This window comes from Salmo salar, chromosome 19, assembly GCF_965601325.2.
Source record: "Salmo salar chromosome 19, fSalSal1, whole genome shotgun sequence".
NCBI lineage: Eukaryota > Metazoa > Chordata > Actinopteri > Salmoniformes > Salmonidae > Salmo > Salmo salar.
This window is the reverse complement of record NC_138309.1, coordinates 58,582,183-58,609,033: the sequence shown is the minus strand read 5'-3', so window position 1 is coordinate 58,609,033 and position 26,851 is coordinate 58,582,183. Positions and strand designations below refer to the sequence as shown.

Genomic DNA, 26,851 nt, shown 5'->3' with positions numbered 1-26,851 from the left:
TGACATGCTGTAAAATAATTGCTACATTTAAATAAAAGAGTTACTATATAATTTTTTATTAGGCCTACATGTACTGTACCAGTCAAAAGTTTGGACACCTACACATTCTGGGGTTTTTCTTTATTTTTACTATTTTCTACATTGTAGAATAATAGTGAAGACATCAAAACTATGAAATAACACATATGGAATCATGTTGTAACCAAAAATGTGTTAAATCAAAATAATGTTTATTTGCGATTATTCAAAGTAGCCACCCCTTGCCTTGATGACAGCTTTGCACACTCTTGGCATTCTCTTTTCTGGTACCCTTCCCCAGATCTGTTCCTTCAACACAATCCTGTCTCGGAGCTCTATGGATAATTTCTTCGACCTCGTTCGTGGCTTGGTTTTTGCTCTGACATGCACTGTCAACTGTGGGACCTTGCATAGACAGGTGTGTGCCTTTCCAAATCATGTCCAATCAATTGGATTTACCACAGGTGGACTCCAATCAAGTTGTAGAAACAGGATGCACCTGATCTCTATTTCGAGTCTCATAGCAAAGGGTCTGAATACTTATGTAAATAAGGTATCTGTTTTTTATAAATGTGCAAACTTTTCTAAAAACCTGTTTTCGCTTTGTCATGATGGGTTATTGTGTGTAGATTGATGAGGGGAAAAATGTATTTAATCCATTTTAAAATAAAGCTGTATTGGGGCCTCCCGAGTGGCGCAGCAGTCTAAGGCACTGCATTGCAGTGCTTGAGGCATCACCACAGACCCAGGGTTGATCCCAGGCTGTGTCACAACCGACCGTGATCAGGAGTTCCATAGGGCGGCGCACAATTGTCCCAGCGTCGTTCCGGTTAGGGGAGGGTTTGTATACTTGTCATCCAAGTTATACTTTTTACTCATCTGTCCATAGAACATTCTTCCAGGCGAGTATCCAGGCGCTTCCAGGTGCTTTTTGGAAAACTTGAATCAACTTTTTGGATGAGATGGGTCCCATTATGTCTGGCGAAAACCAAACACTGCATTCCACAGTAAGAACCTCATACTAACGGTCAAGCATGGTGGTGGTAGTGTGATAGTTTGGGATGCTTTGCTGCCTCAGGATCTCGACGACTTGCCTTAATAGAAGGAACCATGAATTCTGCTCTGTATCAGAGAATTCTACAGGAGAATGTCAAATCAAATTTTATTAGTCCCATGCGCCGAATACAATCGGTGTAGACCTTACAGTGAAATGCTTACTTACGAGCCCCTAACCAACCATGCAGTTTTTAAAAATAAACAAATGAGTAAGAATAAGAAATAAAAGTAACTAAGTAATTAACAATAGCGAGACTATACACAGTCAATGTGCGGCGGCACAGGTTAGTTGAGGTAATATGTACACGTAGGTAGAGTTATTAAAGTGACTATGCATAGATGATAACAACAGAGAGTAGCAGCGGTGTAAAAGGGGGGGGGGGCAATGCAAATAGTCTGGGTAGCCATTTGATTAGATGTTCGGGAGTCTTATGGCTTGGGGGTAGAAGCTGTTTAGAAGCGTCTTGGACCTAGACTTAGCGCTCCGGTACCGCTTGCCATGCGGTAGCAGAGAGAACATTCTATAACTAGGGTGACTGGAGTCTTTGACAATTGTTAGAGCCTTCCTTTGACACCGCCTGGTATAAAGGTCCTGGATGGTAGCTGTAGAACCTTTTGAGGCTCTGAGTACCCATGTCAAGTCTCCTGAGGGGGAATACGTTTTGTTGTGCCCTCTTCATGACTGTCTTGGTGTGCTTGGACCATGTTAGTTTGTTGGTGATGTGGACATCAAGGAACTTGAATCTCTCAACCTGCTCCACTACAGACCCGTCGATGAGAATGGGGGCGTGCTCGGTCCTCTTTTTCCTGTAAGGCCATCCATCTGTGAGCTGAAGCTGAAGCGTAGCTGGGTCATGCAAGACAATGATCCAAAACACACAATCAAGTCTACATGAAAATGGTTAAAAAGCTATAGTTTTTAAGTTTTGGAATGGCCTAGTCAAATTTCAGACCTAATCCCATTTGAGATGTTGTGGCAGGACTGGATGCTTGAAAACCCACAAAAGTCACTGAGTTACAGCAGTTCTGCATGCAAGAGTGGGCCAAAATTCTTCCACAGCGATGTGAGAGACTGATCAACAAATACGGGAAGCATTTGGTTGCAGTAATTGCAATTAAAAGTGGCACAAACAGTTAGAGAGTAATGGCGCAATTGCTTTTTTGCAAGGGCGCAACTTTCACTGGGGACAGGGGGGACATGACCCCCCACATTCTGAAATAGCATTTTTGCCCCCCCCACCCCAGTTTAACCTCCCTGGGCAAGGTGGGACGTTTGCGTCAACAGCCAGTGGAATCCCGTGGCGCGAAATACAAATACCTCAAAAATGCTATAACTTCAATTTCTCAAACATATGACTATTTTACACCATTTTAAAGACAAGACTCTCGTTAATCTAACCACATTGTCCGATTTCAAAAAGGCTTTACAGCGAAAGCAAAACATTAGATTATGTCAGGAGAGTACCCTGCCCAAAATAATCACACAGCCATTTTCAAAGCAAGCATATATGTCACAAAAACCAAAACCACAGCTAAATGCAGCACTAACCTTTGATGATCTTCATAAGATGACACTCCTAGGACATTATGTTATACAATACATGCATGTTTGTTCAATTAAGTTCATATTTATATAAAAAAACAGCTTTTTACATTAGCATGTGATGTTCAGAACTAGCATACCCTCCGCAAACTTCCGGTGAATTTACTAAATTACTCACGATTAACATTCACAAAATACATAACAATTATTTTAAGAATTATAGATACAGAACTCCTTTATGCAATCGCGGTGTCAGATTTTAAAATAGCTTTTCGGTGAAAGCACATTTTGCAATATTCTGAGTACATAGCCCGGCCATCACGGCTAGCTAATTTGACACCCACCAAGTTTGGCCCTCACCAAACTCAGATTTACTATAAGAAATATTGGATTACCTTTGCTGTTCTTCGTCAGAATGCACTCCCAGGACTTCTACTTCAACAACAAATGTTGTTTTGGTTCCAAATAATCCATAGTTATATTCAAATACCTCTGTTTTGTTCGTGCGTTCAGGTCAGTATCCGAAGGGTGACGCGCGAGCGCATTTCGTGACAAAAAGATTCAAAATATTCTATTACCGTACTTCAAAGCATGTCAAACGCTGTTTAAAATACATTTTTATGTCAATAAGTATATATTTTTGTGTTATTTGTATACTCGGGTACCATTTGGTTGAAGATCGGAAAACATTCAGTATCAAAAATATGCAAAAAAAGAGAATCAGAAAGGGGGCAAATACTTTTTCACGGCACTGTATTTATCTTATAACTTGTCCTTGTGGTAAATATTTTGTGGGTAAAATGAAGCGCAAACTAAAAGTAAGACTCTCTGAGCATTGTAGCACCATTAGGTGCAAAAATTCTACGTACCCAGTTGTGGCCCACTTTTTGGAATCGAACCACTCTTTCGTCCCTTCGCTATATTCGGCATTGAACATGTCATCCTCCCTAATGGAGAGGGGGTGACCTTGACAATTTATCTTTAAGTTAAAGACCCTTGCTCTCTTCGGTCTCAGTGTAGAGTTCGATCTGAAGCCATTCTTGTGATTCTTGTGTTTTTGCTATCCATTGTAAATAATGTTTGTAGGCCTATGTAGCCAAATTGTATCTTTGATCATATGTTATCCACTCATGCTTTTTTTATATGCTCTATATATATCTGTAAATCAACCAATGAAATTAAGCCACAGCCGGCCATGATTACAGACACCTGTGTGTCCTTTCAAACTATATAAAACTGGTGAACGGCAGTGTTTGTCATTATATCTTGATAAAGACAGCTTGGCTGTCGAAATGTTGGTTATAAAATTATTGCATCTGAGGCCATGGAGTGTGCGGCTCTCCTTTTCTTTTCAAGTGGCCTTGCGTTACCGCCTTATTAATAGGCAGTGTGCAGTAGGATGCATTGATCAGTTGATTGACAGGTGTTTGTTGGACTGTAGAACGATAAACAAACTTTCCTCTTGTGTAGATGCTCACCCACATTTTATAGTTATGTAGCCTATAGCTTATCATTGTAGTTATTGGCTTAGTGGATGGCCCTTAACTCTGACACAACACAACTAACGTTATTATCAGAACTAGCCTACTAGTAGGTCAAGGTAACGTTAGCGAACTTGAAATAAATAAATACAATATTACACTTATACTCGTTTACTTTACTTTAATACTCTATAAATTAAAGTGGAAGTCGAATTGATCGCTTCCGTTGTTTGGCTGTGCCAATAGCAACGTTCGAAAATGAGGTGGATATGTTATGAATTTGCAAAACGCATGATATGTTACGAATTCTAGCTATGGCTAACATTAGCTAGGCTAGGGGTTAGGGCAGGGGTTCCCCAACATTTTTGGCCCACGACCCCTTTTTGATATCTTGATATCTTTTTGATATCAGTTTATTTTATATATTTTTTATGTTAATTAACTCCCAATGTTAACTTTTTTAAATTGGTGCTATGGAAGTCAAATGCAAAACATTCTAACAGTATTTCCGATTGTATTCTCAACTCACCATCAGATAGATACTTTCAATCTGGGGCTATGACAGTCAATTGCAAATGAGTCTGACATAAGAGAAATTATCTCACCACCACTAATGAGGTGGGTGTGCTTGATGCAAGTCACATCGGCGCTTCTCAAAGTCAGGGGAGGAAATTAGCAAACAATTTTTTCAACTAGCTAAGTTAGCTAACTAGCTAAGTTAGCTAGCTAAATAACTACCCGTAGCCATATCTATGACAAAAAAATAGAATCGGTTTTACAATAGGAGATATTTTGTATCTCGATTGAAAAACCTCTTCTCTTTTTAGTCGTAGATATTTCTAGCTATTAAACAGAAAACTACAACGTTACAACCAGCCACAACTAGGTTTACCAGCAAACGTTAGCACATGACTGGAGTTGGCTAGCTAGTTAGCCTGGTGCCAGCTAACTTTTTATGTGCCGCGCCTCGGATTTGTAACTTGTTAGCTAGCAATGATGTGTAACATCAGCAACTGTAAATAATTGTACTAACTAGCTATGTAATATAATTGACAAGGGTTGACATTGGTTATGATTGACTGTGGATGCATTTCAATCTCACAAAATTATAGGCATGACGCAAGATAGGACTCCAAACAGATGTAAATAACAATTATAAACTGGGTGGTTCGAGCCTTGAATGCTGATTGGCTGACAGCCGTGGTATAACAGGGGTATGACAAAACAGTTATTTTTACTGCTCTAATTATGTTGGTAACCAGTTTATAATAGCAATAAGGCACCTCGGGGGGGTTGTGGTATTTGGCCAATATACCACGGCTAAGGGTTGTATCCAGGCACTCTGCGTTGCGTAGCGCATAAGAACAACCCTTAGCCCGTGGTTTATTGGCCATATACCACAAGCCTTATTGCTTAAATATTGCATATCCAGCCAGCTAGAAGGTCACGTGGTTTGGTAAGAAGAAAGCCCCTCTCTCGACAGGTGTTATTACTACCTCTGAGGGTTTAGAGCTTGAGGTAGTCACCTCATACAAGTACTTGGGAGTTTGGCTAGACGGTACACTGTCCTTCTCTCAGCACATATCAAAGCTACAGGCTAAAGTTAAATCTAGATTTGGTTTCCTCTATCGTAATCGCTCCTCTTTCACCCCAGCTGCCAAACTAACCCTGATTCAGATGACCATCCTACCCATGCTAGATTACAGAGATGTAATTTATAGATCGACAGATAATCGTGCTCTCGAGCGGCTAGATGTTCTTTACCATTCGGTCATCAGATTTGCCACCAATGCTCCTTATAGGACACATCACTGCACTCTATACTCCTCTGTAAACTGGTCATCTCTGTATACCCGTTGCAAGACCCACTGGTTGATGCTTATTTATAAAACCCTCTTAGGCCTCACTCCCCCTATCTGAGATATCTACTGCTGCCCTCATCCTCCACATACACCACCTGTTCTGCCAGTCACATTCTGTTAAAGGTTCCCAAAGCACACACATCCCTGTGTCGCTCGTATTTTCAGGTCGCTGCAGCTAGCGACTGGAACAAACACTCAAACTGGACAGTTCTATCTCCATCTCTTCATTCAAAGACTCAATCATGGACACTATTACTGACAGTTGTGGCTGCTTTGCATGATGTATTGTTGTCTCTACCTTCTTGCCCTTTGTGCTGTTGTCTGTGCCCAATAATGTTTGTACTGCTACCATATTGTGTTGCTACCATCTTGTTGTCATGTTGTGTTGCTACCATGTTGTGTTGTCATGTGTTGCTGCCGCAGGGCGGCCCGTGTGTGTGTCGTCTCTTGTCGTGATGTGTGTTATTTTATTTATTTTTAATCCCAGGCCCCCGTCCATGCAGGAGGCCTTTTGGTAGGCCGTCATTGTAAATAAGAATTTGTTCTTAACTGACTTTTAAATAACTATGTTTACTAGCAAGCAGTGAGGAGAAACAAAAATACAATAATTTACCTTTGTAAATCTTTTAAACTGAAGCTGGTTTTAATATAGAAATATTTGCCTAAGCATGCCTGATAGACATAACTGTAGGTAGATACTGTTTGCCTACCTACCTAGGCTAATTTGTACAGCCTGGTCACTGTGCAAAGGTTGAAGGTTATGCCATATTTCTTTCTATTAGGCTAGATATTGTTGTAAATGTAATCTCTGTGCCTGAGCACATGCATGCATGTTCAACTAGTCTACCCTAATGTTGATGTTATGCTGGCACGGTTCAACTGTTGTTCAAACTGTACAAGTTTGACCAATCAAACTTGCCTAACGGCAATTTCATCATGACCACCAGTTCTCTTAGCTACAGATTGTTACACCAGATGATGTGATTTAACCAAAGATTTTTGGTATATATTACTGGGAGTTACAGGATAGGTACTGTTTGGTGTAGCACAGAGAATTTTCGACCAACATTAGCGATGCCATCTTCGCCTCGATTCGGGGAAACAGGAGTCTCATAAAATGTCTGTGTCCACTTGTAGGAGGTCAATTTGAATTTAAAAAAAATTACATTATACTGTTTTGCTCCATAAAGTAATCCAACGATATGTGCGCCACCATCGTGTCTATTTCAAGTTGTCTCACTCTTTGATCGAGACAGGTCTCTGTCATCACCTGTCTCGATCAATGACAGAAGACTTGAAATAGACAAGATGCCAAACATCTTTGATCACATTATCTGGTGCAACAATCTGTAACAACAGTTCTCTACACCTGAGACACACTGTTACTTTTACCATATAACATAGTTGTTGAATAACCATTTCTCTTGAGTTAGCATTAAGAGTACACTCCTGTATTTTAGATTTTGACAAATAAACATTCTTTGGATATCTGAATGTCTAGCATCTGTTTGGTGCACAGAGCCCTGTACAGCTTATATAAATATATTCTGTGAATCCATAAGCGCAGACAAATTTTGAAGATTGCTAGAAAATATTAGGGCTCTCCAACCCTGTTCCTGGAGAGCTATCATCCTGTAGGTCTTCACTCACTCTTCCTTAGGGGTTTCCCATTTGAGATTGGATCCAAAGATACCTGCATCTCCGTCCTCTGTTCTGTCTCCCTCTCCGGTGGCTTCTACCTCGGGTTCAGATCCTCAGCACTCCCACCAGACCGTGAGGCTGCCTGACAGACCGGCCCATTCAACATCACCAGCTGTCATCATCAGCAGCTCTATGGTGAGAAACATCTCGGTCCCCAATGCAAAAACCCTGTGCTACCCAGGAGCACGAGTACAGGACATTTCAAGGCTGCTTCCGACTGTTCTACGGCAGATGCCAGGAGCTGGCGCCGTCATAGTCTATGTGGGGTCAAACGACATCAGGAGGGCTAGCTTGGAACATCTAAAAATGGATTTTAAAGAACAGATTTCTGCATTAAAAGACTCCAAAAAACAATCATTTCAGGTCCTGTACCATATTTGGGCCGCGGGTGTGAAAGATTCAGCAGGCTACTGGCGTTACACATCTGGCTAAAATATTACTGTAGCTCTGCTGGACTCACTTTTATAGATAACTTTGACACCTTCTGGAAAGAGAAGATACTCTACAGGAATGACAGAGTCCATCCAAATCATCTTGGCTCCTGGACACGCATTTCAAGGCTGCTTTAAAACAATAATTTATCAATGACCCAAGACCAGCTCAGTTAATCCCTACCATTGTGACAATGAGTCGTCATAATGCTGCATCAAATGTACATTATCCTAGAGGCATTGGCAGACACAATGTAAGTAACTTAAATGATGTCCCCCTAATTGCCCTGAATACCTCTGTTGATCCTACAGCTATTGTATGCCGTAATCATGAGCCTATGAACCAGAGTTACTGTTAGCGCTTGAGGCGGTGTGCTAAAAATAGCCTGCATTAACATATGCAGCCTGAGAAACAAGGTCCATGAAGTCAATAACTTGCTTGTAACAGATAACATTCATATTCATATTATCTCTGAAACTCACTTAGATAATACATTTGATGATACAGTGGTAGCAATACATGGTTATAACATCTACCAAAAAGACAGAAATGCTAACGGGGGCGGTGTTGCGGTCTATATTCAGAACCACATTCCTGTAAAGCTTAGAGAAAATCTCATGTTAAATACTGTTGAAGTAATATGGCTACAGGTTCATCTGCCTCACCTTAAGCCCATTCTTGTGGGAAGCTGCTATAGACCACCAAGTGCTAACAGTCAGTATCTGGATATGTGTGAAATGCTTGATAATGTACACTACTGTTCAAAAGTTTGGGGTCACTTAGAAATGTCCTTTTTTTTTTTTTTAATAAAAGCACATTTTTTTGGTCCATTAAAATAACATAAAATTGATCAGAAATAAAGTGTAGACATTGTTAATGTTGTAAATGACTATTGTAGCTGGAAATGGCAGATTTCTTTTAAAATGGAATATCTACATAGGCGTACAGAGGCCCATTATCAGCAACCATCACTCTTGTGTTCCAGTGTCACGATGTGTTAGCTAATCCAAGTATATCATTAGAAAACCCTTTTGCAATTATGTTAACACAGCTGGAAACTGTTGTCCTGATTAAAGAAGAAATAAAACTGGCCTTCTTTAGACTAGTTGATTATCTGGAGCATCAGCATTTGTGAGTTCGATTTAAAGGCTCAAAATGGCCAGAAACAAAGAACTTTCTTCTGAAACTCATCAGTCTATGTACTACTCCCTTCACAGAACAGCACCAAGAGTCCCCGACTGTATTTACAATGAAGGCCTATACCGGCCAAACCCGGATGATATTGGGCCAATTTTGCACCGCCCATTGGGACTCCCAATCACAGCCGGTTGTGATACAGCCTGGATTTGAACCAGGTTGTCTGTAATTACACCTCCAGTACTGAGATGCAGTGCCTTAGACCGCTGTGCCACTCGGAGCCCATTACGATTGGTTGACTGTAAAAACGGTGGTTGACTGTAAAAACGGTTAAATCCCCTTGGTGCAAGCAGTAGACTCAGATTTAAAAAAACTGGCAAAAATACACCTTATGGATCAATAGGGACTGTGAAGAGACACAGACAAAGGTACAGACACATGCATATGCATACATTGTGATATTGTTGTATGGTGGTATTAAACATTTTGTATTGTAGATATGTAGTGGTGTAAATGTTATATGATGTACTGTTTTATATGTAACGTACGTGCTTTAATATGTTTGGACCCCAGGAAGAGTAGCTGCTGCCTTGGCAACAGCTAATGGGGATCCCTAATAAATACAACTACACTCCAACCCAAATCTAGCACACCTGATTCTAATAATTAGCTGGTTGGTAAACTAAACCAGGTTAGTTACAACTGGGGTTGGAGAAAACCTACAGGAGGGTAGCTCTGCAGGAACAGGGTTGAGACCCCAGTTCTACATGGTCTTAAGCTGAGCTAACACGGGCACCGTTTACACAGGCAGCCCAATTCTGATATTTGTTCCACTATTTGGTCTTAATCACATCAGATCTTTTTCAGAACTGATCTAGACCAATTAGTGAAAATTATATCAGAATTAGCCTGCCTGTGTAAACTTAGCCATAGTCCTGGTACACTGGCAATTGTGGGCTGGGGAAGCTGAGACTCTTTGTGCTTCTGGCGATGGGCTTTTCCTGTCTGCCGTGAATGGCCATCTGGAGAAGACTCTGCCAAAAGTGGTGTAGGGCTTCTTAACCACCAACTGTTTGGTTCTCTTGCATCTCCTGGAAAGACATGGGTGTGGTCTTAACATTTTAAACTTTTGTGGAAGGGATGTAGTGCAACACACCTTTGTTGGTAAAGTTATCAACCGAAAGGGACCTGCTAGCGTATTGTTTAGAGACAATGAGGGGACATTGAGAGATGCTTTTGAGAGGAAAGTAGAGTCAAAAAAGTGAATGGGCTGGTTGCCTAAAGAAGGTGTGAAAAGTATAAGGAAGGCAGTTCTTACACAGTTGTTAAAATAATTTTATATCTAGATGATAATAATCTACAATCAATAAGCCTTGACTAATTCCCAAGGTTTGTAAGACAATGGGTTAAATAATTAGGCAAGGACTCAGCTTTCTGCAAAAGGTTTATGTAGCTTTATTCAGAGAACGTTCTGAGGTCAAGATAACAAAAGTCATTATATTGTTTCTTGCTTGCTTACGCACATGCATTTACACACAAACTGTTGGTGAACTGCATCCCCCTTTGACTTCCCACACTGTTTATCACTATCCAGCTCAGCCTGTTCCTTTCCCTCAAGGTTAGGAACCCCTTGAAGTTTCTACTCCCTTTACCACCTGGCCCCTGCCCTCTTAGGGCACACTAAATACACACACACATTTCTCTCCCTCTCCAGCCTCTACTAGACTTTCTGGTACTAATCGATCATTACATTGATTATTCATTAACCATGCTACATGACTTATAATTCATAATGGTTTATTGATTAATTTACCTTTATTAGATAATTCTCTTATCAACAGTATGAATTGTTGTGTATGGGAGATTGAGGAGAAATGGCACCTTTCAATTGTTCTCATACACAAAACATTTACTGTTTAAGCACAACCAAAATCCCCTTCCTCATCTCAAAGGGCTGTCTATAAACCTGCCCTAGCCCATTGACAGATCATTATTTTTATTTATTTGACCTTTATTTAACTAGGCAAGTCAGTTAAGAACAAATTCTTACTTACAATGACGGCCTACCCCAGCCAAACCCGGACTCCCAATCACAGCCGGATGTGATACAGCCTGGATTTGAACTAGGGACTGTGGTGACGCCTCTTGCACTGAGATGCAGTGCCTTAGACCGCTGCGCCACTCGGGAGCCTGAGTGTCTTGCCAATAGTAGCCCCTTGCAGGGGAATTTTGTAGACATAATGAGGTGGTTGGGTCATTACTGTTATAGACTTGATTGTATACCTTTCAGTGTCCCTTGCTGGTTTCTGTTCCACAATCTAGTTGTTCTCCATAATCACATGGCGTGTCCGCTCCCTCATGCTTATGTACCCAAAATGCCACCGCTTTGGGGTATTTTTCAGCAGGGCGCTGTGGAATGACTCCAGATCAGGTCATTGTCCATTTGGAAGACCCATTTGCGACCAAGCTTTAACTTCCTGACTGATGTCTTGAGATGTTGCATCAATAATATCCACATAATTTTCCATCCTCATGATTCCATCTATTTTGTGAAGTGCACCAGTCCCTCCTGCAGCAAAGCACCCCCACAACATCATGCTGCCAACCCCCGTGCTTCACGGTTGGGATGGTGTTCTTCGGCTTGCAAGCCTCCCCCTTTTTCCTCCAAACATAACGATGGTCATTATGGCCAAACAGTTCTAATTTTGTTTCATCAGACCAGAGGACATTTCTCCAAAAAGTATGATCTCTGTCCCCATTTCTTTGGATTTACCCATAATGTCAAGCAAAGAGGCACTGAGTTTGAATGGAAGCCCTGAAATACATCCACAGGTACACCTCCAATTGACTCAAATTATGTCAATTAGCCTATCAGAAGCCTCTAAAGCCATAGCATCATTTTCTGGAATTTTCCAAGCTGTTTAAAGGCACAGTCAAATTAGTGTATGTAAACTTCTGACCCACTGGAATTGTGATACAGTGAATTATAAATGAAATAATCTGTCTGTAAACAATTGTTGGAACGATTACTTGTGTCATGCACAAAGTAGATGTCCTAACCGACTTGCCAAAACGATAGTTTGTTAACAAGACATTTGTGGAGTGGTTGAAAAACGAGTGGCACTGTATTATCCTCAACGCATGCAAAGAAGGTGTTTAGTTTGTCTGGAAGTGTGACGTCATTGTTTTTTTTTTGTAGTCCATGATTTTCTGTACACCCTGCCACATACGTCTCGTGTCTGAGCCGTTGAATTGCGACTCCACTTTGTCCCTGTACCAGCATTTAACTTGTTTGATTGCCTTGCGGAGGGAATAACTACACTGTTTATATTCAGCCATATTCCCAGACCTCTTTCCATGGTGAAATGCGGTGGTGGTTCGCGCTTTCAGTTTTGCACAAATGCTGACATCCATCCACGTTTTCAGGTTAGGGTAGGTTTTAATAGTCACAGTAGATACATCTCCAATGCACCTCTTTATAAATAGATCGATGTTGTTATCTGAGGCTGACTGGAACATATCCCAGTCTGCGTGATCAAAACAATCTTGAAGCGTGTATTCCGATTGGTCAGATCAGCAGTCCAGACCAGGGTTGAATGGTTCTAGTCACTTGTACATCCTGTTTGAGTTTCTGCCTATGAGACGGTAGGAGCAAGATGGCGTCGTGGTCGGATTTGTCGAAGGGAGGGTGGGGGGGGGGGGGCTTTGTATGCATCCCGGGAAGTTAGAGTAGCAGTGATCGAGTGTATTACACCTGCGCATAGTGCTGATAGAATTTAGGTGCTGATAGAATTTAGGTAGCCTTGTTCTCAAATTTGCTTTGTTAAAATCCCTAGTTACAATAAATGCAGCCTCAGGATATATGGTTTCCAGTTTACATAGAGTCCAGTGAATTCCCTTGAGGGCCGTCTTGGTGTCTGCTTGAGGGGGAATTTACACCGCTGTGATAACTGATGAGAATTCTCTTGGGAGATAATATGGCCAGCATTTGATTGTAAGGAATTCTAGGTTGGGTGAGCAGAAGGACTTGAGTTCCTGTATGTTGTTATGATTACACCATGAGTCATTAATCATGAAGCATACACCCCCGCCCTTCCTCTTCCCAGAGAGGAGTTTATCTTTGTTGGCACGATGCATGGAGAAGCCCAGTGGCTGAACCGATTCCGACAACATATCCCGAGAGAGCCATGTTTCCTTGAAACAGAGGATGTTACAATCTCTGATGTCTCTCTGGAAGGCAACCCTTGCTCGAATTTCACCTTGTTGTCAAGAGACTGTACATTGGCGAGTAGTATACTCGGGAGTGGTGGGCGATGTGCACGTCTACGGAGCCTGACCAGGAGGCCACTCTGTCTGCCCCTTCTGCGGCGCCTTTGTTTTGGGTCAGCTTCTGGGATTAGGTCCATTGTCCTGGGTGGCGGTCCAAACAGAAGATCTGCTTCGGGAATGTCGTATTCCTGGTCGTAATGTTGGTAAGTTGACGTCGCTCTTATATCCAATAGTTCTTCCCGGCTGTATGTAATAAGACTTAACATTTCCTGGGGTAAAAATGTAAGAAATAATACATAAAAAAATACTGCATAGTTTGCTAAGGACTCGAAACGAGGCGACCATCTCTAGCTAGCTAACATACCCATCTAGGCTAACAAGCTACCTAACGTTAGGTTACCTCTAATTGAGAATCTTCTGTTTTGTTATCAATGCCAGACTTTGTGGTTCACTATGAGCAGACGATTACACAGGGAGTCAAAACTTCCCAATTCTACCAGTGAAATGAAAATGTGCTAGTTCTAGCTTGTCGTTTGGATAATTGTGATGTTTACGATAAAAACATAAAGTTGTTAATATAGTAATTACTATAGGCCGCGGCAGTGCCTGGGTGAAATTCCCTTTCACGTAACCATCTTTCTTACGTAACCATAACATATCACACTAATTTAAGTGTCACGGATTTGAGAGGAGGACGGCATATAATAATGCCTGGAACGAAAGGAATGGCATAAAACACATAGATACCATTACACATATTCTGCTCCTGCCATTACCAAGAGCCTGTCCTCCCCAATTATGGTGCCACCAACCTCCTGTGAAAATATAAGGAAGCGCCTCACACTCCAATTTATTTGACCACATTAGGCTACACGACAGATTGGTCTGGATTAACAGTAGCCTACTAATGGCCAAAAATGTGTGTCCGTAATGTAATTTGTGATAAACAGCCATCAACGCTCGTACGTCCTGTCTCCTCCCACCCATTAGACGTTATTGTTGCTCCGTGGCAGGGGCTAGGACTTACAGCAGCTGGCTTGTTTATGATGTATGTGGTAGATGGTCGTCAGATATAATGAGTAACCGCAAAAGGTAAGAAAATTGCGCTAACGTGTTAGTGTAAACAAGGTTTTCTAGCCGACCTCAATTTGGTGAGCAATGTGATAGTCTTCTGAAAACAAGTGATCTTGCCTGTTATGTCAGTGTTTTTATTTTGAGACTGGACTTAAATTAAATTAAACCTATGTAATTTTGACGTCAAGTATTTGAGCCATGACGATGATCTTCAACAATAATAAGAGAGTAAACTATAGGGCAGGCAAACTGTTTTCTCACTATCGTAGCCTATTATTGTCGACGAGTTATCTCGAGCGTTGTCGTGCTGTTGCTGTACATATATTCAAAGTAGCCGCTCTAGTCATTTGGAGTTCGGACACATCAAGGTCTAGTTGGTAATGGTTTGGATGGATCGACGTCTGTCTTTCTTGGCCCGGATAACTCCAACAGTTATGATTCCTAATATCAAATAAATTGACATTCTACGTGGGTAGGCTACTAGAGTGACAAAGCGACTACAATTTATGACAATAACCACGTTACTGAACATTGAATTGGATTTTGCCGCTCGTGCCCAAATTGCATACACTGTACTGCCGTCTGAAGAGTGGCTCACACATTGAGGCGTTAAAATGGGATAAAGACAGCAAATGACGTGCATCTCATTATGTCATTAATGTGCCCCTAAATGCGAATTAGAGGCTATGTTTGGACATCTTAAAGCCTAATTACGCACAGTTGCACTCATAATTCGAATGTGTACCTCACGAAAAAAGATAGCAGTCAGAGTGCAGTATACCAGCGGTCAGAGTGCAGTATACCAGCGGTCAGAGTGCAGTATACCAGCGGTCAGAGTGCAGTATACCAGCGGTCAGAGTGCAGTATACCAGCGGTCAGAGTGCAGTATACCAGCGGTCAGAGTGCAGTATACCAGCGGTCAGAGTGCAGTATACCAGCAGTCACTGCATCCAAAATACCACAGTTGACTGCAGTTAATGCATTTTTACTGCAGTTTCAAAACTGCAATCTTTTTTTTGTAAGGAATACCACTAAACTAACAAAGATTACAGCCAGAAATCTAAACTGTAAAAGGTCATTCATTAGAAATGTTTGACTTCCTCAAGCACATGCAGATATGTGCCAGTGCCATATATCTATATCCTATTCCCTTCCCCCTTCATTAACAGACACCAATAGTGGAAATCAGCCCTTACTTTCATGCATACAGAATTACACTAGACCTTGGAAAAGTTAGTGTTTTACTATTTATGAAGTGACAGCTGGATAGTTTTTGCCACAAGCTATGCAAATTGTGTGTCTAATGCTTTGATACAAACAAGACTTTACACAACGTAGCCAGAGGACAAATCTGGTTGCTCATGTTTTTTCCCACCTATTAACAGGCATGTTCATTGCTGAGGAGATACACTGTGAGATGGAATATATTAGTGGGTGTCATTCACCATGGCAAGCTACTGTACTACTAGGGCATTTCCTCAGCATCTGAGCAGAGGATGAACCTGAGGAAAGGCAGCAAGGTGGCAGGGGACTGTGACAGCCCCCAGATGGAGAGCAAGGCACCTGAGCAGACACACAACATGGGGCAGAAGAATGGAGAGATCATGGAATCTGAAGAGGTGGAGAATGGCAAGTCTGAACCCATAGTCCCTGTGGCCATGGATGGGCCCGTAACTGCACCTGATGGGGGTTGGGGCTGGGTGGTGTTGGTGTCCACCATCCTGGTGCTAGCCCTGACTCTGGGCTTCCCCTCCTGCATAGGTATTTTCTACACGGACCTACAGACAGAGTTCCAGGCCAGCAACCAAGAGACTTCCTGGGTGCCTTCAATAATGGTATCAGTGCTTCATGCTGGAGGTATGGTAGTAGAGTCACATCCTAGTTTCCATAGATTTCCGTAGATTCACCTTCTGATTTTAAGTAGGGTTTTTTCAGGGTTCTTTTTGCAGTGACACATTCATATATGCTTGCAGGGAAATGTGCTCAAAGTAAGTTCAGTAATCACTGACAGTTTATTACAGTACAAGACTTCCTTACTTTTTAAAACTCTTAAAGCAGATTGTCTAACCCACTCAGCCTGTCATGATCATTCACTGTGTACACATTTGATTTACAGTGCCGAGGTTTGCAGTCTAATAATGACTGGTCAGATCAGACACGCAGACAGACACCAAACCCATGGAAAAGGCGTACATTATGAGAGTCAACACATCCCCTGTTTGTTTATTTGATAAGTGAGATTTCAGGGGATGGTCTCTCATGCTTACACACACACTAACGCTGTGTAGCGCCACATGAGCTGCCTTCCTTTGGTCAGCCACTCACAGGGGGTCTATTTCTGTTTGGGTTTCAAGCCCTAAACATCTGGGAAAGTCGTGTGCGTGTATGTCCACTGTCTTAACGCAACAACAACAAAGAAATCACCAGAACTGAATTAAGATGAGTCAAAAGATAAACTGAGCAATGTGTGGAGCGAATCAGTAAGCTGGTACATTACTTATTTCAATGACCTTGCAGTGTCGAGGTGTACTTTTCGTCGACCTTACAGTTTTTACTACTTGTTGTGCTTCAGTTCCCATTCGTGCAGCACTTGGCTCCACTAAGCATGATATTGAGTGCATTTTCAACCACTGTACCTAAGTACATTTAAAACCAGATGCTTTAAGACTTTTACTCAAATAGTATTTTACTGGGTGACTTTCACTTTTACTTGAGTCATTTTCTATTAAGGTGTCTTTTTACTTTTTACTCCAGTATGACAATTTTGTACTTTTTCTGTATACCCACTTTTTTGGTGGGCATTGCGTTATACTCACTTCTTAATCCCCACGATGCGTATCAAAATAGTTTTGAGGTATATGGTGTATCAAAATATATATATAAATATTCTAAAATATATCTTAAAATGTTGATAAACAATTTTTCACATTTTAAGCGCAGCAATGTACACATGGCAGTAGGCCTACGCCCAAATGTATCAAAATGAAATTTGCGGGAAAACACAGTTCTAAAATAATCACCTCACATGCAAGCGGTTTCATGGACAGAGATTAAAATATATCGTAGACATTTTGAAAGAGGTGAGATCTAAAGATGCAACAACTACCATGGGTTGCTAATATGACTAGGATGATGGCTTTGGCTGCTAGACAATGAAAGAAAGTTGAGTTGAAAACCAATAGCACAGGAGAGCGCATATGAGGAAGTCTTTATAAAATAATTGCCTCCACGTGCCTCCACGTTTCTATTACATCCGGCGCCGACAGAGATGGCCGCCTCGCTTCGCGTTCCTAGGAAACTATGCAGTATTTTGTTTTTTTATGTGTTATTTCTTACATTGTTACCCCAGGTAATCTTAGGTTTTACTACATACAGTCGGGAGGAACTATGGGATATAAGAGCAACGTCAACTCACTAACATTACGACCAGGAATACGACTTTCCCGAAGCGGATCCTCAGTTTGGCCTACCACCCAGGACAATGGATCGGATCCAAAACAACGACGCCGTAGAAGAAGGGGCAGACGGAGCGGTCTTCTGGTCAGGCTCCGTAGACGGGCACATCACGCACCGCTCCCGAGCATACTACTCGCCAATGTCCAGTCTCTTGACAACAAAGTAGATGATCTCCAAGCAAGGGTAGCATTCCAGAGAGACATCCGAGACTGTAACATTCTTTGTTTCACGGAAATGTGGCTCACTCAAGACACGCTATCTGAGTCGGTACAGCCACCTGGTTTCTTCACGCATCGCGCCGACAGAACAAGCATCTCACTGGTAAGAAGAAGGGCGGGGGTATATGCCTTATGATTAACGAGACATGGTGTGATCATAACAACATACAGGAACTCAAGTCCTTTTGTTCACCTGACTTAGAATTCCTCACAATCAAATGTCGACCGCATTATCTACCAAGAGAATTGTCTTCGATCATAATCACTGTCGTGTATATTCCACCCCAAGCAGACACATCGACGGCACGACACATATAAGGCCCTCCCCCGCCCTCCCTTCGGAGAAGCTGACCACGACTCCATTTTGTTGCTCCCAGCCTATAGACAGAAACTAAAACAGGAAGCTCCCGCCCTCAGGTCTGTTCAACGCTGGTCCGACCAATCGGATTCCACGCTTCAAGATTGCTTCGATCACGTGGACTGGGATATGTTCCGCATTGCGGCGGCGAACAACAACATTGACGAATACGCTGATTCGGTGTGCGAGTTTATTAACAAGTGCATCAGCGATGTCGTACCCACAGCATCTATTAAAACATTCCCAAACCAGAAACCGTGGATTGATGGCAGCATTCGTGCAAAACTGAACTCGTGAACCACTGCTGTTAATCAGGGCAAGGTGCCCGGAAACATGACCGAATACAAACGTGTAGCTATTCACTCCGCAAGGCAATCAAACAAGCTAAGCGTCAGTACAGAGACAAAGTGGAGTCGCAATTTAATGGCTCAGACACGAGAGGTATGTGGCAGGGTCTACAGTCAATCACCGACTAAAAAAGAATAACCAGCCCCGTCGCGGATCACGACGCCTTGCTCCCAGACAGACTAAACAAATGTTTTGCTCGCTTTGAGGACAATACAGTGCCACTGACACGGCCCGCTAGCAAAACCTCCGGGCTCTCCTTCACTGCGGCCAACGTGAGTAAAACATTTAAACGTGTTAACCCTCGCAAGGCTGAAGGCCCAGACGGCATTCCCGGACGCGTCCTCAGAGCATGCGCAGACCAGCTGGCTGGTGTGTTTACAGACATATTCAATCAATCCTTATCCCAGTCTGCTCTCCCCACATGCTTCAAGAGGGCCACCATTGTTCCTGTTCCCAAGAAAGCTAAGGTAACTGAGCTAAATGACTACCGCCCTGTAGCACTCACTTCCGTCATCATGAAGTGCTTTGAGAGACTAGTCAAGGACCATATCACCTCCACCCTACCTGACACCCTAGACCCACTCCAAACTCCAATTTGCTTACCGACCCAATAGGTCCACAGACGACGCAATCGCCATCACACTGCACACTGCCCTAACCCATCTGGACAAGAGGAATACCTATGTAAGAATGCTGTTCATTGATTACAGCTCAGCATTTAACACCATAGTACCTGGTTCTCGACCCCGCCCTGTGCAACTGGGTCCTAGACTTCCTGACGGGCCGCCCCCAGGTGGTGAGGGTAGGTAACATCTCCACCCCGCTGATCCTCAACACTGGGTCCCCACAAGGGTGCGTTCTTAGCCCTCTCCTGTACTCCCTGTTCACCCACGACTGCGTGGCCATGCACGCCTCCAACTCAATCATCAAGTTTGCAGACAACACTACAGTGGTAGGCTTGATTACCAACGACGAGACGGCCTACAGGGAGGAGTTGAGGGCCCTCGGTGTGTGGTGTCAGGAAAATAACCTCACACTCAACGTCAACAAAATGAAGGAGATGATCGTGGACTTCAGGAAACAGCAGAGGGAGCAGCCCCCTATCTACATTGACGGGACAGTAGTGAAGAGGGTGGAGAGTTTTAAGTTCCTCGGCGTACACATAACGGACAAACTGACATGGTCCACCCACACAGACAGCATGGTGAAGAAGGCGCAGCAGCGCCTCTTCAACCTCAGGAGGCTGAAGAAATTCAGCTTGTCACCAAAAACACTCACAAACTTTTACAGATGCACAATCGAGAGCATCCTGTCGGGCTGTATCACCACCTGGTACGGCAGCTGCTCCGCCCATAACTGCAAGGCTCTCCAGAGGGTGGTGAGGTCTGCACAACAGATCACCGGGTGCAAACTACCTGCCCTCCAGGACACCTACACCACCTGATGTCACAGGAAGGCCAAAAGATCATCCAGGACAACAACCACCCGAGCCACTGTCTGTTCACCGCGCTATCATCCAGAAGGCGAGGTCAGTACAGGTGCATCAAAGCGGGGACTGAGAGACTTAAAAACAGCTTCTATCTCAAGGCCATCAGACTGTTAAACACACATCACTAACATTGAGTGGCTGCTGCCAACATACTGACTCAACCTTAATAATGGAAAAATTGATGTAATCAATTTATCACTAGCCACTTTATATAATGTTTACTTACCCTACATTACTCATCTCATATGTATATACTGTACGCTATACCATCTACTGCATCTTGCCTATGCCGTTCGGCCATTACTCATTTATATATTTTTATGTACATATTCGTATTCATTCCTTTACACTTGTGTGTATAAGGTAGTTGTTGTGAAATTGTTAGGTTATATTACTTGTTAGATTTTACTGCATGGTCGGAACTAGATGCACAAGCATTTCGCTACACTTGCATTAACACCGGCTAACCATGTGTATGTGACAAATACATTTGATTTGATTTTGATTTGTGGGATTTTGGCTATAGGCTACTTTAAAACAAGGTAACACATGCCTTTATAATATGAAGTAAAATGTCCAGGTTTCAAACAATTAAGGAACAGGGAAAGTATAACTGTCTTCTGGTAGATGGAAAGGCTTTCCCTAAAACATACTCAATTAAATGTTAACTAGCTCATCAATCTACACACGGGGCGGCAGGTAGCCTAGTGATTAGAGCGTTGGGCCAGTCACCGAAAGGTTGCTAGATCGAATCCCCGAGCTGACAAGGTAAAAATCTGTCGTTCTGCCCCTGAACCAGGCAGTTAACTCACTATTCCTAGGCCGTCATTGTAAATAAGAATTCGTTCTTAACTGACTTGTTTACTTAAATTAAAAACCCCATAATGACAAAGCAAAAACATGTTGTTGTTTTTTTTTGCAGATTCTATACAAAATAAAACACTGAAATATTAAATTTACCTAAGTCTTCAGACCCTTTACTCAGTACTTTGTTGAAGCGCCTTTGGCAGCAATTACAGCCTCGAGTCTTCTTGGGTATGACGCTACAAGCTTGGCACACCTGTATTTGGGGAGTTTCTCCCATTCTTCTCTGCAGATCCTCTCAAGCTCTGTCAGGTTGGATGGGGAGCGTTGCTGCACAGCTATTTTCAGGTCTCCAAAGATGTTCGATCAGGTTTAAGTCCGAGATCTGGCTTTTCCAATCAAGAACATACAGAGACTTGTTATGAAGCCACTCCTGTGTTGTCTTGGCTGGGTGCTAAGGGTCATTGTCCTGTTGGAAGGTGAACCTTCCCAGTCTGAGGTCCTGAGAGCTCTGGAGCAGGTTTTCATCAAGGATCTCTCTCTGTACTTTTCTCCGTTCATCTGTCCCTCGATCCTGACTAGTCTCCAAGTCCCAGCCGCTGAAAAACATCCCCACAGCATGATGCTGCCACCACCATGCTTCACCGTAGGGATGGTGCCAGGTTTCCTCCAGGCATGATGCTTTGCATTCAGGCCAAAGAGTTCAATCTTGGTTTCATCAGACCAGACAACCTTGTTTCTCATGGTCATAGAGTCTTTAGGTGCCTTTTGGAAAACTCCAAGCGGGTTGTCATGTGCCCTTTACTGAGGATTGGCATCAGTCTGGCCACTCTACCATAAAGGCCTGATTTGTGGAGTGCTGCAGAGATGGTTGTCCTTCGGGAAGGTTCTCCCATCTCCACAGAGGAACTCTAGAGCTCTGTCAGAGTGACCATCGGGTTCTTGGTCACCTCCCTGACCAAGGCCCTTCTCCCTCAATTGCTCAGTTTGGCCGGGCAGCCAGCTCAAGGAAGAGTCTGGGTGGTTTCAAACTTCTTCCATTTAAGAATGATGGAGGCCACTGTGTTCTTGGGAACCTTCAATACTGCGGAAATGTTTTGGTACCCTTCCCCTGATCTGTGCCTCGACACAATCCTGTCTCGGAGCTCTATGGACAATTCCTTTGACCTCATGACTTGGTTTTTGCTCTGACACGCATTGTCAACTGTGGGACCTTATACAGACAGCTGTGTGCCTTTCCAAATCATGTCCATTCAATTGAAGTTACTACAGGTGGACTTGTGGTTGTAGAAACATCTCAAGGATGATCAATGGAAAGAGGATGCACCTGAGCTCAATTTCGAGTCTCATAGCAAAGGATCTGAATACTTATGTAAATAAGGTGTTTCTGTTTATTTGTAAACATTCTAAAAAATATTTTTTGCTTTGTCGTGAGGTATTGTGTGTAGTTTGCTGAGGATTTTTATTTAATCAATTTTAGAATAAGCCGTAATGTAACTGTGGAAAAAGTCAAGGGGTCTGAATACTTTCTGAAGGCACTGTATATGGCACTCCTAAAATTTCTATATAGAAACCTTTTGTAGGGTTCTATATGGAACCAATTTCTGTTCTACTGTATGTAGAACCTTAAGGAGTGCCATATATTAAGCAAGCATAGAACCCTTTTTGGTTCTATCCAGAACCTTTTCTTTTAAGAGTGTATGCCTACCTGGTAGAATGATATCATGATTATTTGCATCAATCCAGTGGCCATTTGTTTTCCAAACTCCATGTGTGCTCAAGACACACACTAACCAAACAACAGTGCTATGTGCCGGCACAGTTGAATTGAAAGGTAACTACACTCAAATCATATTTTATTACATTGTCCCCAGACCTCAAGTGGTCTCCTGATGTGGTTTAAGCATTGTTGTGGACTTAACTTCTAATTTAAAAAAGTGTGACTGAGAGCAAAAACCTCACACAAAATATGTCTGACTCAGTTGACAGTCTCATTTATCTCATTTATGTTTCAATAGTAAGCCTACTATTAGCCTACTTCCACAGTACAGGTTGGCCTGACTGTGAAAGACCAATATGGGATTTATAATTTTAGGTCATTCAGCATGTATATCACTGTTTCTCATAGCATTTTTCTCACAGGGGTGCCTTTCCTTCACCGGTTGGGCCATTTGGGAAATGTTGGAACATATTAGAGTATACCCACTTTTCCATGTACCACTGCTTACTGGCATCTTACCTGGAACGCCATGTTTGTGCCAAAGCTTGATTGACTCCAATGCAATGAAAAACTGAATATAGACAAGGAGCCAATGAGACATGGTTGTCTTTAATGTTGAGTCTGGTGCACCCACTGCAATGATTGCTTCCACAGATTTCCTTCTAGTAAACATAACATTGGGAGAGGCTAAAATAAAAAGTGTGTGGGTGTGGGGCGGGATCTCGCAGAGCATTGACCTTCTGTTTTCACTCAACAGCAGTTATATGATCCTAGCAATGAAACACAACCCAAACATTGTTCAGTTTACTATAAGTCTTTGTATCTCTTTAGGTTTGTGCTTGGGGTCCCATCTGGTGCAAAAGGCCCTGCACAAACCACCACTTTGTTTAAGATAAAGATAGCCATAGAGGGCAGTTATGCTAAGATTGTTGGATTAGGGAAATTCCCTTGTACCTAAGGCTCTAAGTTTTACTGTACTTTCTTTGATGTCTTTGTGTGTTTAACCAATAGCATGTCTCCTCCTTTAGGTCCATTCTGCAGTGTAATGGTGGAGAGGTTTGGTTGCCGGACGACGGTGATGGTGGGTGGGGTCCTGAGTGGTCTTGGAATGGCGGCCAGCTCATTTACCCACACCATCACTGAGCTCTACGTCACAGCTGGGGTTATTACAGGTCACTAACCTCCTAAAAAGAAATCGGAATCATTCCACAAAGCTTTTAACCCCTAACAACAGATCTAGAATCAGATAACCCTACATCCCAATTTTGACAATCTTTATTTTTAGGGAAGGTGAAAAAATCACACTGTATTAGTGGTTAGGGGAAACCTCTACCTTCTCCCATGCATTCAGCCATGTGCCTTATTCATTGTCTTCTCCTTTGACAGGACTTGGATTCTGCTTCAGCTTCCAGCCCGCAGTAACTATTCTCGGGCACTATTTTGTGCGGCGGCGGGCTTTCGCCAACGCAATGTCGTCCACGGGCACTGCCCTGGGCCTGTGCACCCTGCCCCTCCTGGGAAACTACCTTCACGCTGAGCTGGGCTGGCGGGGGAGCTTTCTGGTTCTGGGGGCCGTCCTGCTCAACTGCTGTGTGTGTGGAGCTGTGATGAGGCCAGTGTGGGGCCACAGACATTGTGGCCAGCCCCTGATGAACCACGGGCCTCTTCAGCCAGAGGAGGAGAAGCCAAAGGGGAGGATGAGGGCCTTGTGGGCCGGTCTGAAGGCCGCCTTGCACCATCACATGGCCTTTGACCTCTTATGTAACAATCTGCGTTACCGCATGTACGCTGTGGGCATCACTTGGATGATGCTTGGCTTCTTGGTGCCGCTGATCTACCTTGTGCCCTACGCCACGGCCCACGACATGGAGCAGAGCCGGGCCGCCCTCCTCCTCTCCATCCTGGGTATCGTCAACATCGTGGTGCGGCCGCCCATTGGCCTGGTCTTCAGTCTGCCCTGGTTCAAGGGGCGCCACATCTACGTGTTCTCTGCTGCTCTGCTGATGAACGGGCTGAGTAATAGTATCTGCTGTATCGATGCCAGCTTCCCCGTGCTGCTGGTGTACGTGGTGACCTACGGCCTGTCCATGAGCGTGGTGGGCTCGCTGATGTTCACCGTCCTCATGGATACGTTGGATATGAGTCGCTTCCCCGCTGCCCTGGGCCTGCTCGCCATCATGGAGAGTGTCACACTACTGATGGGGCCCCCGCTCGCAGGTACCGAACTCCCTGAGGCATGGAGTGTGTGTATGTGTGTGTGTGTGTGTGTGTGTGTGTGTATGCGTGTGTGCCTCCCCTCCATGAAAACCAGGCGAGGAGATGTCCTATTCAATGATGAACACATTCATCAAGTAAGTGTTGTAGTGTAACTTGAAGGAGTGCTAGGCATAACACAGGCTGTGGTCAGAGGCAAGGAGCATATCCTGTTGCTTGGATTCCACGGACATCCAACCAATCATGTGTCCAAGGGAAACCAGGCTGTGTGTGTTTGCGTGTCCGTGTGTGTGTGTGTGTGTGTGTGTACATGCATATGTGTGTGCCTGTGTGCTCGTGCCTGTTTGTGCATGTTGCGGGGGGTCTTGAAGACAATCTTGAATAAGAATGGAATGTTCAGCTCCCTCTTTCCTGGGGGGGGGGGGGGGGGGGGCATTCCAGCTCAAATGTCAGGTATGTAACCTACTTCTGTCTGACTGCTTATGTAGTTGGTTGAGTTTCACTGTGCAATGGTAGAATCAAAGACGGCATAGTGTGAAACTGCTTTTCCAATAGAAATCCCAGATCACACTTGCAGGTGATGTCATGGAGACGTTGGCTAGCTAAGCTGATTCGCAGAAACACGTCATTGGGTCTAACGGTCATCTTGCGCCGAACTGTGCGTGTGCAGGCCGTCAAAATCAAAGGCACACCTTCGATATAGTTGTTTATGACGAAAATGGAAACGTGTCACTTCCACCAGGTTGGAGTAATAACATGTTCAGCTGCTTAAGACATAGGCTCAAGTCTAGGTTGTGCCTTTTACATTTTAAGAAAATTAACAACTAAGGAAGAATGTTTCGCTTCTCTCATTGAGTTCTCAAACCCCGGCCTGGTCTGCTTTGCAAGCGTTTCCGGAAGTAATGCGATGTTGCGCCTCTGGGTTTAGGAAGTTCTGTGGTAATACTCTGTTATTGTTGTAGTTATCCCCTTATGTCATCATGAACTGTCTGTCATGCACTGCTTGGGCCTTTACTAATTCTGATTGGCTCCTGTTATTGTTGTTGTTACAGGAATCCTGGTGGACAGAACTGGGGAGTATTTTTACGTCTTCTTCGCCTGCAGTGCGACTGTTGCCTCATCAGCTGTATTCCTCATGGTGTCTTTCTACTGGCTGGACAGAAAGGTGCTAAAGGGGCAGCAGGTGCCACCGCAGGTCTCCCCACCAAAGCCTGCCAGTGTTAACAATGTGGTCCCCCAGTGCCAGTACAGCAGTGTGCCCACCAATGGGGACAAAGACAAGGCCTCAGACTCTGAGGATGTCAGCTGCCTGTGAACAGCGTCATAGTCCAAACACATACCCCAAACTCACAGATGTATATTTCCTATGATTTTGTGATTGTATACACTGTGCTGCTGATCATACACAGTACAAGTGTATGATAATTGATATGATATCCCAATCTGTTAGGATCTGACACTCCAATCATAGTATACCCACTCTTGACTGTTAGAGTATTGGTGAGTGCAACTGGGTTGAGTATTTCATCCAATGGGTTCATGCTAGGAGTGGATTATTCATTGCTATTACAGTCTGCACTGTTTATGCAGACTAATACTGTTATTGGTGATTGAATACAGTACTTTTTCACACATTCCATAAACCTGTGCCTTTCCCGCTCACACCCTGTT

At 43.3% G+C, this 26,851-nt stretch overlaps 1 protein-coding gene across 2 annotated transcripts; it reads left to right on the top strand.

Moving 5' to 3' along the window:
- Positions 1–14,353: 14,353 nt before the first annotated feature.
- slc16a5a (solute carrier family 16 member 5a) lies at positions 14,354–26,842 on the top strand. 2 transcript variants are annotated; one of them, XM_014159075.3, is made up of 6 exons: positions 14,354–14,591; positions 15,959–16,202; positions 16,335–16,430; positions 23,995–24,138; positions 24,353–25,183; positions 26,233–26,842. In XM_014159075.3, the coding sequence occupies exons 2-6, from the start codon at positions 16,070–16,072 to the stop codon at positions 26,493–26,495; spliced, it is 1,467 nt and encodes a 488-aa protein (XP_014014550.3). In that variant the 5' UTR covers positions 14,354–14,591; positions 15,959–16,069; the 3' UTR covers positions 26,496–26,842. The 2 variants fall into 2 exon arrangements, with proteins under 2 accessions (XP_014014550.3, XP_014014549.3); XM_014159074.3 differs by having other exon boundaries at positions 14,355–14,591; positions 15,959–16,430.
- Positions 26,843–26,851: the final 9 nt, after the last annotated feature.

Coding starts and splice junctions, on each gene's coding strand:
- slc16a5a (XM_014159074.3), top strand. CDS start 16,070: ATGAACCTGAGGAAAGGCAGCAAGGTGGCAGGGGACTGTGACAGCCCC. Junction 24,139..24,352: donor CACAGCTGGGGTTATTACAG/GTCACTAACCTC, acceptor CTCCTTTGACAG/GACTTGGATTCTGCTTCAGC. Junction 25,184..26,232: donor GATGGGGCCCCCGCTCGCAG/GTACCGAACTCC, acceptor TTGTTGTTACAG/GAATCCTGGTGGACAGAACT.